Source organism: Rhododendron vialii, chromosome 12a, assembly GCF_030253575.1.
Source record: "Rhododendron vialii isolate Sample 1 chromosome 12a, ASM3025357v1".
Classification (NCBI taxonomy): domain Eukaryota; kingdom Viridiplantae; phylum Streptophyta; class Magnoliopsida; order Ericales; family Ericaceae; genus Rhododendron; species Rhododendron vialii.
In genome coordinates, this window is record NC_080568.1 from 809,916 (window position 1) to 822,387 (window position 12,472).

Consider the following 12,472-nt stretch of genomic DNA (forward strand, 5'->3'; position numbering starts at 1 on the left):
AATTCAACTGAGGGGCTCACGTTCGATTAGCTAGTTGACGAGGCAATAAATCATCACAGCGAATAAGCACTATCGATTAGTATTCCAATAATTAATCAAATTATAAAAACTGAAACAACTAGACTCAGCTCTTCTCGTAGATATAAAGAAGACAACCCGGTTTCTAAGTAAGCATTCAAGAGGTCATATTTTATAAGCTATATACACACTACAACTACATTAATAAATTACGCAACAGTGGCCAGCAGTCTCACAAGTCACAACCTCACTGGCAATGTCACACATCCACTCTACGTTACAGTCGAAACCAAATCAAAGTGAAATAAAACATATTCGCATCAATTACAGACTCTTCCATTTTGAAATGTCAGAGGAAATTTAAAGCTAAAAAATCATAAATAAAAAACTTCCTATTAACATGCTTTATTGATCCACTACCTCATCAACTTCATAAAGCTGGAAAAACATAATTATTTCGTCGGCCATGGGTGGAAGATGTGTACATATCTCATTCCTTCCAATTCCTCTTCCATCTTTCACATCTTCAACTTTCTAGCCTTCTAGGTATCGGTCTTTTTGGCAACTCAAGTCAGTTCAAGAACCTCCGTGACGAAAAACAAGTACAGACCGATAAAGGGTGGCAATGTGAAGGAAGCAGATGAGTGCTATAAGAATATCATCCAGGAGACCTATGACTCCCACTATTCCTGCACACAACATCAGAAAATATGTAACTAAACTAGTCCGCAACAGAACAATAGACATTTTCTCTACACTATCAAAACCAAATATACCTTCGGGAATAATGTCGACAGGACTGAGAATGTAGATCGCACTTACAAACATCTGGAAGAAAACACAAGAAAAATATGAGAATCACAGTAGAGGTGCTTTAGATGGCATGAAAAGTTGGATATAACAAACAACTGCAAATTGGTGGCTATATACCATCGAAGCATATTCGAAAGTGCAAAAACAATGAAACACAAATCCCACAACAAAGGTCAAACACTACAGATATGATTTCTCTAGTATTTAGACCTTTAGGGGAAATCACAAGGAAAAACATAAAAACTTTGGAACAAGTAAAGACCAACAATGATCTGCTTATAAATGCTCCATCTACCAAAAAACCAAAAAAAAAAAAAACCAATGCTAATCAGTGCATAAGCACTACTGCAAACCATGCATATCTCAAATTGTTCGTCAAAAGCATTGAATGAATTCCCAATTGTGGAAAAGGTAACAGAACTTTCTGTGAGGAAAGTAGAGAATTAGAGATGATGGATGACAAAAATCAATTATTGCTTTCCCCTCACTACAAAGAAAGGAGAGAGTTTACAGAGACAGAAAGAAAGAATTAACACACCAATCTACGTGAAAGCCACATGCAAATTATCCAGTTGGGGAACAAAACTTAGCTTACATATTCTGTACATTTTACGAGGTTAACAGAGGCATGGGAAAGGGTGAGAGTGGGCCTGGTTGGAACCTGTTTGAAAAGAAAGTGGTGATGGTGGTTGGTTGTATATGCTTGTGTATGTATATATATGATGGTGGCTGCTGTATCTATAGAATGAGGTAGGAGGTGGATAAACTGACAAAATTATCACTTGTTTGTTATTCTCTGAAAACATAGATGGATTGGCGGTTGGTTTAAATTAATAGCAAAAGCCCAGGGTTTAAGTTGATAAATTTAAAATCAAGGTTTAGTTTGGTTCCAAGGCAAAAGCATAATTTACTGTCAAGGAAACTATTCCCCATGGTACCAGTCTAATCTATAACTGCACAATTTGGTGGCATCTGGATTCATGGAAATGCAAAACCATTATCTACAATAGTAATGGCCACCAGAGTGAACCACAGCAGCAGGAAAAAAGAAAAAACGAAGAAAAAGAAAAAGAAAAAAGAAGGAAGAAAGGAATAAGCAGGCATAGTAACAAGGATTTTCATGTTTGTGCAGCAAATCGCTCAGGACTTCTTTTCCCCAAGTGGAATCAACTCATTATGACATACAGAAAATATACAAATGCATGATGTACGTATGAAATTCTAAAACTGCAATGCCAGATGCTAGTATGCTACTGCACTTGCTTGCATATTGCGAGATCAACTTACTGACAAATAGACACGAGTTCTGATAACAAATGGAAGTGATCTCTGAGGCTCCAGTATATCTCGTGACAACCTCCTGAGAAGGAAAGGAAGGTCTCGGAATCTCTGTAAAAAACAATCATGCATCAACTTACTGATTTGCTGCATTCTAAGCTTATAGAAATCACTGTTGTACAGTTTCATAGGATTTCAGATAAATAAATTCCAGGACAATAAAAGGGGCTTGGATGGCAATATGCAGGATTCCAAAACTAGCATCAGAATTATAGTCCTGGAGCAGAAGAACTGAATAATCTAATAGATCGACAATACTGTTAAAAATGTCCATTACTCCATAAAGATGGACTAAAATAAGAACAAATTGGAAACAGCCCTGCCTTGGAAGGTTCAACATTATCACAAAACAAAACATACGAAGAAACAACCACATTAGAATCCGCATTGGAAAAGTGAATGTCATTCAACTCATTTGCATACTAATATACTTGAATAAAAATTGCAACACCAAGAAAATATTAGAGCTTAGAGAAATGAGGATCCGCACAAAGCTATGAAATTGAAATACTTCATGCTTAGGGTTGTCATCATCTCGCTTAGGGTTGTCATCATCTCCACACTCCAACTCACATTCTTAACACCAATGTAACTATCTCAAAAATCCAATCATCTCCACACTCCAACTCACATTCTTAACACCAATGTAACTATCTCAAAAATCCAACCTTTCACAAATCGCATCATCAATAGGGCTCAAGACAATCCACAACAAACATTCAAATGGGGAAAAAAATAACCCTCCAAACTCCAGGTAAATTGTTCCATAACATGCGAATCTTACTCCACACTTCTAGCCAACGTTGTTCCATAACATGCAAATCATACTGCAGTTCTCCTTTTGCGTTCATTCTCATTCCTTGTTTATTGGCGACCAACTACCATACTGTGGAAATACTTGAGATAAACTAGCAGTAAAGGTATACACTACTTGACACATTCAGAAATGATAAAAGGTGCAAACTGTCATCGCCTGGCCCAAGGAATGCATGCACTCAAAATGTACCTGAATGAGACCATTAGAGTGAGCACCAAAATGACGGTTGTATCTTTCAATCTTTCCAAGAACTTCAGCAACTTCAGAATTATTACGCTGCTGTGATGCAGCATCAGTAGGAATCAGCAAATTAATTTGACGGCGGCATAAAGGGCATCTACATGGCTGAAAGGCTGATCCATAATTCCAAACTTGAAGGATGCAATTACCTGAATAAGGAGATGCACCAAAACCAACTAAATATACATTGATAGAGGCTGAACGAGGAATTTGCCATATACCAGGGCAATTATATTTTATCTCGTTCTCAAAAGAGAAGCTTTCTTTTTTGTAAACAGACAGCATTTACTTCATTATTTATTTCGAATGAAGTTACAACATAGTACAGAAGGAAAAAATAATGCACTGTGTGCGCACAATTAACAAAAGGAAGCCAAAGAGAAGAGATGAATAGCGATATGCAAACTGATTTTTCTCCTTGGGTCTCATGTAATTAAAGTATATTTGGTGTGTTTGTCTTGACTAATTACAAGTTACAGTTTGAGAATCCTGAATTCAATCCTTCCCAACACATTCTCAGCAATTCAAAGGAGCATAAAATGCAAGGCTAGAGACCAAAAACAGCTAATTCAAATCTTCTCATCCCCATTGTTAAGTTGAAGCCAGCAACTTGGCCACTTCCCCTCTCTTCCTCTCTTCCATCTCTCTCTCTCCACTTCGATTATATTCTCAGCAATTCAAAGGAGCATAAAATGCAAGGCTAGAGACCAAAAACAGCTAATTCAAATCTTCTCATCCCCATTGTTAAGTTGAAGCCAGCAACTTGGCCACTTCCCCTCTCTTCCTCTCTTCCATCTCTCTCTTTCTCCACTTCGATTATACCTCACCAATTCCCTCCGAGTTGAAGTACAGTTGTGGATTGCAGCACTATCAAATTTTTTTTTTTTATTTATTTATTTATCACAGCACTATCATTGCTTTGCACAAATTCTGTATACCAAGAAGCAAATATCTACTACAGTATCTGTTATTACTATTATAAAGGGAACACCATTTTATGGTGTGAACGTGAGTATCAAGCTGGCTCAAATCATCTTCTTCTTTTTTTCAAAACTATCCCTTTAACTGCCTACAAAAAACCCTTAAGATATCATTGGATATTAATCAAAATTGAAGATTTTCCTCTTTTACACCAACTTGCACACGCATCGTGTGCCCAGACACCTAGTCTATTATAATGGGAACACTTTTTTGTCGATGTGAACGTCAATTTTGAGGCTGGCTCACATTTTAATCGCCCAAACTGCCCTTTCCTTTAACTACCTAAAGAAACTGCCAAGAAGGGAAAGAAAAAAATGCCACCCCCTTTTTTCGTCCCCTCTTTTCTACTTTCACATCCCAGAATGCATTACAAATTAATCTCAATCCAAGACTTTCCTGTTTCCATCCTTTGCACAACACCATTTGCATACGCACTGTGTGTGCCCGGGCGCCTAGTATATACACATATATAGAAAATCATAGAAAGAGACCAATTGCAGTTGAGAATAGGTTATGTATGCCCTAGATCAATTCGTTGAATTGGGTAAAATCTGAATAGACATGGTATGTAGTACGATATACAATAATAAAACACAAATGTATAGGGCGTATAATTGGACGAACCGCAAAACCAGTGAGAGCAATTGGCTTGGCAGGGGACATGAAAATTGCCGTGACATATCGAACAGCAGTCGTTCGACGGAGCCTCCATTTTCAGTCACTCAAACTCTCTCTCTCTCTCTCATCACCGTCAAAGCTCTCTCTCTCTCTCTAGGAGTACAGAGATTGGAAGTCGCGGGGTCTCTTACGTAATAGCGAAGCAAAAGTATTCTCTCTCTTGTTGGTCTCCTGTTATAGGCTGATTATTACAGTGTATTTATGTATGTAGTAACATGCATTTAAGAATTGGTTCAAAAAAAAACATGCATTTAAGAAGTTGTTTTTCCCGGTTAAAAAGCGTGTCTAAAGCGTGTCTGCCGTGCGCTTATGTTTAATTAAATAATTGACAGAATCAGATTTACGCTAAATTAAAGTTTATATGAGTAGGTGGAAACCGTGTAGGCCAAACACGTAGCAAAAGTAATTTGATTTTTAAAATGCACAATCTAGTTAATTAATTATTAGTATAAGAAAATTAAAAATGTACATTGCTCGATATGATAAGCCTCCCATCCAAAGCCCCAGGCCAATGGATTTTTGGCAAATGGGGTTCCACCCTATCAAAGAAAACCCCAGCCGTCTATAATCGAAATTTTTGACTGGAAAATGGGTTATTACGAGCAGCGCAAGGCTCGACTCGTATGAGTTGACTCGGCTCTGTGACCTCGGGCTCTCGAGCTCAGAGTTTTGACTTTAAGCTCGTTTAGTAGCTAAATACCTCGATATCAAATTAAGTTGAGCTCGAGCTAAGTTGGTATAAAAAGAGCCATGAACACTTAAAAAGCTGGCATGAGCTCTTTTTGCAGGCCTAGTCTATCCAAGTGAACTCAATCCATGGCTATACAGCCGAAGATGAAGCAATTTTGTCCAAGAATTTGCATATTGATACTCCTAAAATACTACTAGTAGAAAAAGTATAGCCGAGAAATACGAAATTTCCCAACAATTTCCCACTTGGACACCACCTGCAAAGAGAACCAACAATTTCCCTACAGTTCACCCAACAATTTCCCCACAGTGGGAAAATTTCCCAACACTTTCCCTACAGTTGCTCAATTAGAACATGCACCACCTGCGGCAAAGAGAATATTTACCCACAAGAAGCCACTAAAAAAGGAGACTTTCAAGGCATTAGAAGACTTCTCTTCTAATTGAAGGCGAAATGAGCAAGATTCAACTCTGCAGATAAGACTGCAATTTCCTGCTTGATTAAATCTTCTTCAGAAACTTAACTCATATCTAGCCCAATGCTACAACAAAAGCAACCTTTATTCATAATTTTCTCATTAGAGTTAACAAGGCAAAAGCCTATTTGGTTCATAAAAAACTTCCAGTTCATAACTGGGTTAAATGTTAACCCCATCTAGAAGAATATTGGCCAACAACAACAGCCAAAAGGAAACAACAACACCCAACAAGAATTTATGAAAAATCTCGATCACAACCACGTAAAAATTGAGGCTACTTAAATTACTTTCTCATCTCATTTTTCAAAGTGATGAGAAAGTTAATTTAAGTAGCCTCAATTTTTTTTGCGGTTCTGATCGAGATTTTTCAAAAAATAACTTCCTCATCTCAGTCCTCTCCATTCTGCAAGGGAAGAAAGAAAAAAAAAATATCATCAGTCGGTGAAATGTACCTGTGCTTCCATATATAAAAAAATTGGTAATAAAACCAGCAAAACCAAAGGTGTGTACATATCAACATGCCACGCATCACACCTGAATCTTAGTGTTGGATCAGGTGCTAACCAACTCACCTAAAAGCAATTGCTGTAAGGAAAAGGCGCAACTTAATCTTTTAAAGGGCAACGCAAAGCTCTGCACTTAGCAGCAGGCAAACACGAGGCGGTTTGCAATGTTGCCCATACAACACGACGATGGAGGTGGTTAGTCCTCCCTACACTTGCCCTGCGCCAGCAGGGGCACCTCGAGTATGAGATGGATGTTGGCCCCATAAAGCCAACACTGAGATCAAGCCCCAAAACCAAAAATTTAAAGAGTTTCGTAAATGTGCAAATCGAAAATGACAGGAGAAGCAACTACCGAAAACCATGACCTACAAGAATGTAGAAAAAGCCTCAGTAAAATGACTTTTCGGGAAAAACTTAAATGTTAAACTGTTAAGAGAAGCTAATTCCTAAATGAGCAGATAATAATGTCTCGGAAGCATTAAAATGAACAATAGAATATCAGGAAATCATATGATAGAAGATATGGTTCTAGTAGGAAATTAGTTCGACACAAGCTCTGGAGAACAAATACTCTCCTGTTTTGCTATTTACATCTACATTAGTGTCAATGCTATGGAAACTTGGAGGAACATTTTTTCAACGTTTCAATGCGAAGATAGTAGATGCCTTTGAGCAATTTCTGTGATAAGGGAGAACTGAATAGGAGAGCACTCATAAAGTTCTTCCAAAAATGTTGAACGTAGATTACATTGGAAACAGACTTTCCCGGACTAGAAATACTATCTCATAGTGACTGCAATTTTAGAAAAAATAAATAAATAGAAACAAAAAAAGATCAAGAAGAAATGAATAACGATTACTTGCCTGGACTTAATTAATGTTAATATCATATCTTTAGCTATTCACAGGCTAATCAACTCTCTCATGGAACAGCATGAATTCCAGCATGGTGTGGGCCAGATAAATGCCAAGCCATGACTGCTATTCTTTACATGGTGGAAAATTTACTGCAACACGACATTGTTGGTCTAACAGCGTAGGATGCAGAATATCTATATACTATAAGTAGGCCAGTAGGTAAAACATTAATTTGCAACCATATAACATGGATTTCCTTTAGAGAAGTACTTTAAGGATCTTGAAAAGCAATTTTGCGTAACCATTTAACAACCAAAGGACGCACCTTCATAACTTTCGAACTATGAATCCCACTTGGCAGAACATTTGACACATTTTGTTCATTTGGGAAACACAGTCCCAAACGGTCTCTAAGGATATCACAATTCATGACTTGTTTCCAATCCATTCTCACAAGAAAGCATCTGCTTATCTGACATTTGTTTTTTTCTGGTAACTAATTATCTCAAGATAGCTAAATAAACCGAAAAAATTGATAAAAACTACAATCACAGACCAACCTATCAAATCACGATAAACTGAAACCATGGTATTTGTGAAACAATCTCGCAGAAAGAAACGTCAAGTCCATAGATTGGCGTGATGATAATCAGATATGGGAGCATAATTTTCTTGGTCAACTTGTAGACAAACCATACCACAACAGAATATGTTAATCTTTGTGCCTTTAAGAACAAGACTAATAGATCAGCACATAACAATAGTTAGTAACTTGAGACTTACTGGAGAAGCAGGAATATCTGAACTCTTAGGGTTAGCAAATTTTGCTGAAGATCCATAGCATTCTGCGTATGCAGATCCAACACCCACTCCAGCACCAAAAGCCAATGAGGCCCAGCGTCCCGCAGGACTCTCTGACACGATAAGATCAACCATAAGATTATCAAGACATAACTTTCATGGGCCAAATATCCATTTCTCACAAATACAGGTAGCATGAAACTGGCAAGTAAAAACAAATAAATAACCTACAAAACAACAAACTAATACTTTTTGTTGCTGAAAACTCTTTATTTTCCTGTCAAATAGAAAATATAAAGCTGATTCCCTCGGTATGTCTCCAGCCAAAGATGAGATTGGATGACATGATCATCTTTTTTGATGTCTCCATTGAAAGAAAACCAGCAGAATTGCTGGATCTAATTTCTAGTTTTGCACGAGTTTGTCAAGGAAAGGCAAAAATTAAGCATCTACAGAACTGTGAATTTTATTTTTTCCTTAGAAACCCTGAATAGGAAGCCAGAGAAAGGTACATCCACAAAATAGGGTCTGCTTTCACTGCAGAACATAAGACCTTACTGTAGTGGGCCGAATGTGACAGTCATGTTCACTATGCTCAGGTTAGCGGCAGAAGGCTGTTAACTCACCGAATACAAATCATTTGCAAGCCATACACACAACTTTTGCTCCCTTGACACCTAACGATTACCTCACGTCCAAGACCTAAGTTTTGACGACCACCACTTGTTGTGATCTCTATATCTTGAGAGGTTGAGAGTTAAGTTGAGATGTTGCTAATAGGAGCACTAGGAGAGTTTATCTTCTATCTGAAGCTCTCTCATGCAGTTCTTTTCCTACCGAACTGATTTCAGTTCTTGGTCTCCTCTGATTAGCGAAATTTTCTTTGGCAATAAAAATTAAAAATAAAAAAACACTAAATTTTGACAAGTTCCAAGTATCTGGTTTCCCATATCTGGGTCAGTTTTGGGACGATCATCTAGATGGATTCATAACTGCCAAAATCCTGCCTTTAAGTCAAATTTTGTAAAACATCTGGTCTAGGAGTACTCTAGAACCTTATTTCCAGAACACAAATCCTTCAACGCTATTGATCTAACACTGATAACACAGATAAGACGTTGGATTGGGAAAAAGGAAATGTAGATAAAGGACATACTATATATATATATATATATATATATATATTGGACGGACGCAATTGGATCAACTTTAAATGGCAGTTTTCTCGGAAATAAACAAGAGAGGGAGTGGAAAAGGGAGCTTACTAAAGAAAAAGCTACCGCAGGCACCGGCCACGGAGGGGTAAACGAACCGGCGGAAAGCCAAACCGATACGGGCGTCCCATTCTGCGTTGGTATCTTGCGGCAGAGCAGGGGAGTTCTTTTCCGCCATTTGGTCTTTCTATCACTTCAAATATTGTGAGGATTCTGTATCTCCCTCCATTTTTATAGGACTCTGGTTTAGGTTTCTTGGGGCGCGGGTCTTTGCCACCTTTGCTACAGCTAGGACTTGTGGACCCGTGGTTAATGTCTCTTGACTCTCTTCCTTCTTGGGTTGGGTTTGTATTGGCGGATGTTATTTTCTCCCTCCCAAAATTTTTAGTCTTTTTCGATATTTGTGTTATTTTTAAAATTTTAAAATTTCATAATTTATGATATTTTTCATAATTTTAAAAACTTTGTAAGAGTATATCTAATTGAAAACTATTAAATAAGATTTACATTGCAAATTTTTTGAGGTTTATATTAGAAAATATAAAAGTTTAAAGAACTACACTAATATTGAAAAAAATCAAAAATTTTGAGACTGAAAGAGTATTTATTTATGGGCTTCGTATCGTATTGGGCCTCATGCGTGCCTGGATGCTTTTGCGTTGGACTCCTTTTCCACTGTGGTAATACTCTGATGCTAAAGAATCTTGGGCTTCCTAAAAGCCGATCCTCTTTCATTACTCATTAGGCGTTGGGAAACTTCCTGGCCGGTCTTGTCTGAGTGAAGAATAGTCTACTAGATCCTTCCTAAATAGTCTATAGCCCAGTAAGTCCTCTTCATTATTCTGTTGACAAAAATACCCCTCATAAAAAAAAAGTGATTGGAAAGAGATGATCCAGCCACTACCACCATGCCACCCCACCACCGCTGCCGCCGTAGCCACCACCACTACCCCCACACCGCCACTACCACCCCGCTGCCACCACCACCACGCCACCCCACCACCATCGCCGCCGTCGCCACCACCACCACCCCCACACCGCCACTACCACGCTGCCGCCACCACCACATCGCCACCGTGTCGCCACCGTTGCCACCACCACCCACACAGCCACCACACCGCCGCCGCCGCCACCACAAATCAACAATGTTAATTTTTGTCTAAATTAGCAATCGACCCATACAACCTCCACCATAACGCCGCCACCACTACCACCACCACTACCACCACCACCACCACTCCACCATCACCAACACCATCACCACCATACCGCCGCCACCATTGCCACCACAATCACCATCATCACGCCGTCGTCACCACCACCACAATTAACAGTGTTAATTAACAATTGGTTCATATAAACTTTATATACCACCACAATTAACAGTGTTAATTAACAGTCGAGGGTGGAATGGCCAGAGGAGGAGTAGTTGGCGGTGGAGCTAAGACCGGCGGAGGAGTGGCCGGTGGCGGGGCTAAGACCGACGGAGGAGTAGCCGATGGTGGCGGGGCTGACTGGAGAGAGAGAGAGAGAGAGAGAGGGGGGGGGGGGGGGTGGCTGCATTCATTTAAAACCCTAAATGATGGGTTGTGTTCATTTGTTACTATTTAAAAGTGGGGTAAAGAAGTAAAATCACACCCACAGGACTTAGTGAGCATTGCACTTTTACCCCATAAGACTTGATAGGCTATAGAATCCAATATTACGACCGGTCCAGAATTAACTCTTAGGTGTTTAGGCCCCGTGCTGCCGTGCACATCACGCCTATTCTGTACAAGTTCATTTTTTCTTACTGACGTGCCTTTTGAGTTTAGGATAGAATAATTATCTCATGAGGAATATTACATTATAATGTCCTAACTCATGTATCATTGGTAATATTGTGGGACTCATTACTTTTTTTTAGTGATTTGATAAATTGACATTTGGCATTTGTTAAGTGGTGGAGCGGCTTGCAATTTTCCGAAGAATTTTTCAATAGTTGCACATGCCTTTGAATTACTCTCCTCTCATTTGAAACCCAACTTAGGGGGTGAGAATAGGGCCACATTTTACCTTATGTATTGGGCCGGAAAGAAGAAGGTATTATTGGGCCTTGAGAACAGACAACCCACGGCGACGATTGCATTCGACTAAATCGAGTCCCTATAGGGCCGGTACACACGATATGTATATGGCCTGGAATTTGTGAGTCCAACAAACCCATGGAGTGGCGGGTGTAAGGCCTGGTGATCGGACCGGATCCGGATAAATCCAACCCGAATTGTGACAACTAGTAGGGCTCCACGTGAGTAAACAGTGGCACGGCTCGGTGATGTGGAGTTCAGCTACGAGCTCGGTGCATCATGCATGATGTCATTCCTAGAGGGGGTAGGGCTGACATCATGGTTTTGTTCCTAGCACAAGATTATACGAAGCCCAAGTATGATTTCTCTATATAAGGTATAGAATCCGCAGAAATGTACGTCGTTATTATCTAACTATAGCTCTCTACATTTCCTTCCTTGAGTTAGGACTGACTTATGGCTGCATACGGCCGATCAGGCAGTAGTTGGTGGTATCTAGCTTGCAAAGGTGTCAAAGAGTAACCAGATAACACTCCCACTCCTTGTTATTTGTGGGGCTGTTAGTTTGATTGGATACTATTGTGGGTGACTATACATATTCAAGGTGAATACAATTCTGTATTTGGCTAAACAATTTTGGTTGCAAATAAACATCCAACGAATATATAATCTCACAAAGTGTGTAACAAACAATGTGATTAGAGACGTAGTAGCATTAATTCAATCACTATTTATTTAATTATTACTTCACTACTGGTCTCATCGAACGAACTAGTCCGATAGTCTGATGTTTATTGTATTTGGGATTGAACAAGAGGTGACCCCACTTGCCCAGTTATTGATTTTAACTTTTATTCGACTCGTAATCAAATGCTATAAAACTAATCTCATAATATGTGATCTCAATGGTGAACTTCTCCATCTACAATCCATCTATTTTTTCTACAATTCCCAGAAGTTAATCCCAAAATGA

At 39.0% G+C, this 12,472-nt stretch overlaps 2 protein-coding genes across 2 annotated transcripts; both read right to left on the reverse strand.

Moving 5' to 3' along the window:
* Nucleotides 1-160: 160 nt before the first annotated feature.
* LOC131311151 (uncharacterized) lies at nucleotides 161-5,096 on the reverse strand. The gene is made up of 5 exons (XM_058338484.1): nucleotides 4,832-5,096; nucleotides 3,176-3,375; nucleotides 2,119-2,220; nucleotides 795-846; nucleotides 161-707 (listed from the first exon to the last, which is right to left on the reverse strand). The coding sequence occupies exons 1-5, from the start codon at nucleotides 4,917-4,919 to the stop codon at nucleotides 595-597; spliced, it is 555 nt and encodes a 184-aa protein (XP_058194467.1). The 5' UTR covers nucleotides 4,920-5,096; the 3' UTR covers nucleotides 161-594.
* A 1,004-nt stretch (nucleotides 5,097-6,100) lies between these two features.
* On the reverse strand, nucleotides 6,101-9,714 carry LOC131311091 (MICOS complex subunit MIC10-like). The gene is made up of 3 exons (XM_058338419.1): nucleotides 9,485-9,714; nucleotides 8,202-8,332; nucleotides 6,101-6,457 (listed from the first exon to the last, which is right to left on the reverse strand). Exons 1-3 carry the CDS (start codon nucleotides 9,609-9,611, stop codon nucleotides 6,443-6,445), a joined length of 273 nt encoding a protein of 90 aa, XP_058194402.1. The 5' UTR covers nucleotides 9,612-9,714; the 3' UTR covers nucleotides 6,101-6,442.
* Nucleotides 9,715-12,472: the final 2,758 nt, after the last annotated feature.

Coding starts and splice junctions, on each gene's coding strand:
- LOC131311091 (XM_058338419.1), bottom strand. CDS start 9,611: ATGGCGGAAAAGAACTCCCCTGCTCTGCCGCAAGATACCAACGCAGAA. Junction 8,333..9,484: donor CTGCGGTAGCTTTTTCTTTA/GTAAGCTCCCTT, acceptor TTATCGTGTCAG/AGAGTCCTGCGGGACGCTGG.
- LOC131311151 (XM_058338484.1), bottom strand. CDS start 4,919: ATGGAGGCTCCGTCGAACGACTGCTGTTCGATATGTCACGGCAATTTT. Junction 3,376..4,831: donor TTGCTCTCACTGGTTTTGCG/GTTCGTCCAATT, acceptor CTCCTTATTCAG/GTAATTGCATCCTTCAAGTT. Junction 708..794: donor TGTCGACATTATTCCCGAAG/GTATATTTGGTT, acceptor TGTTGTGTGCAG/GAATAGTGGGAGTCATAGGT.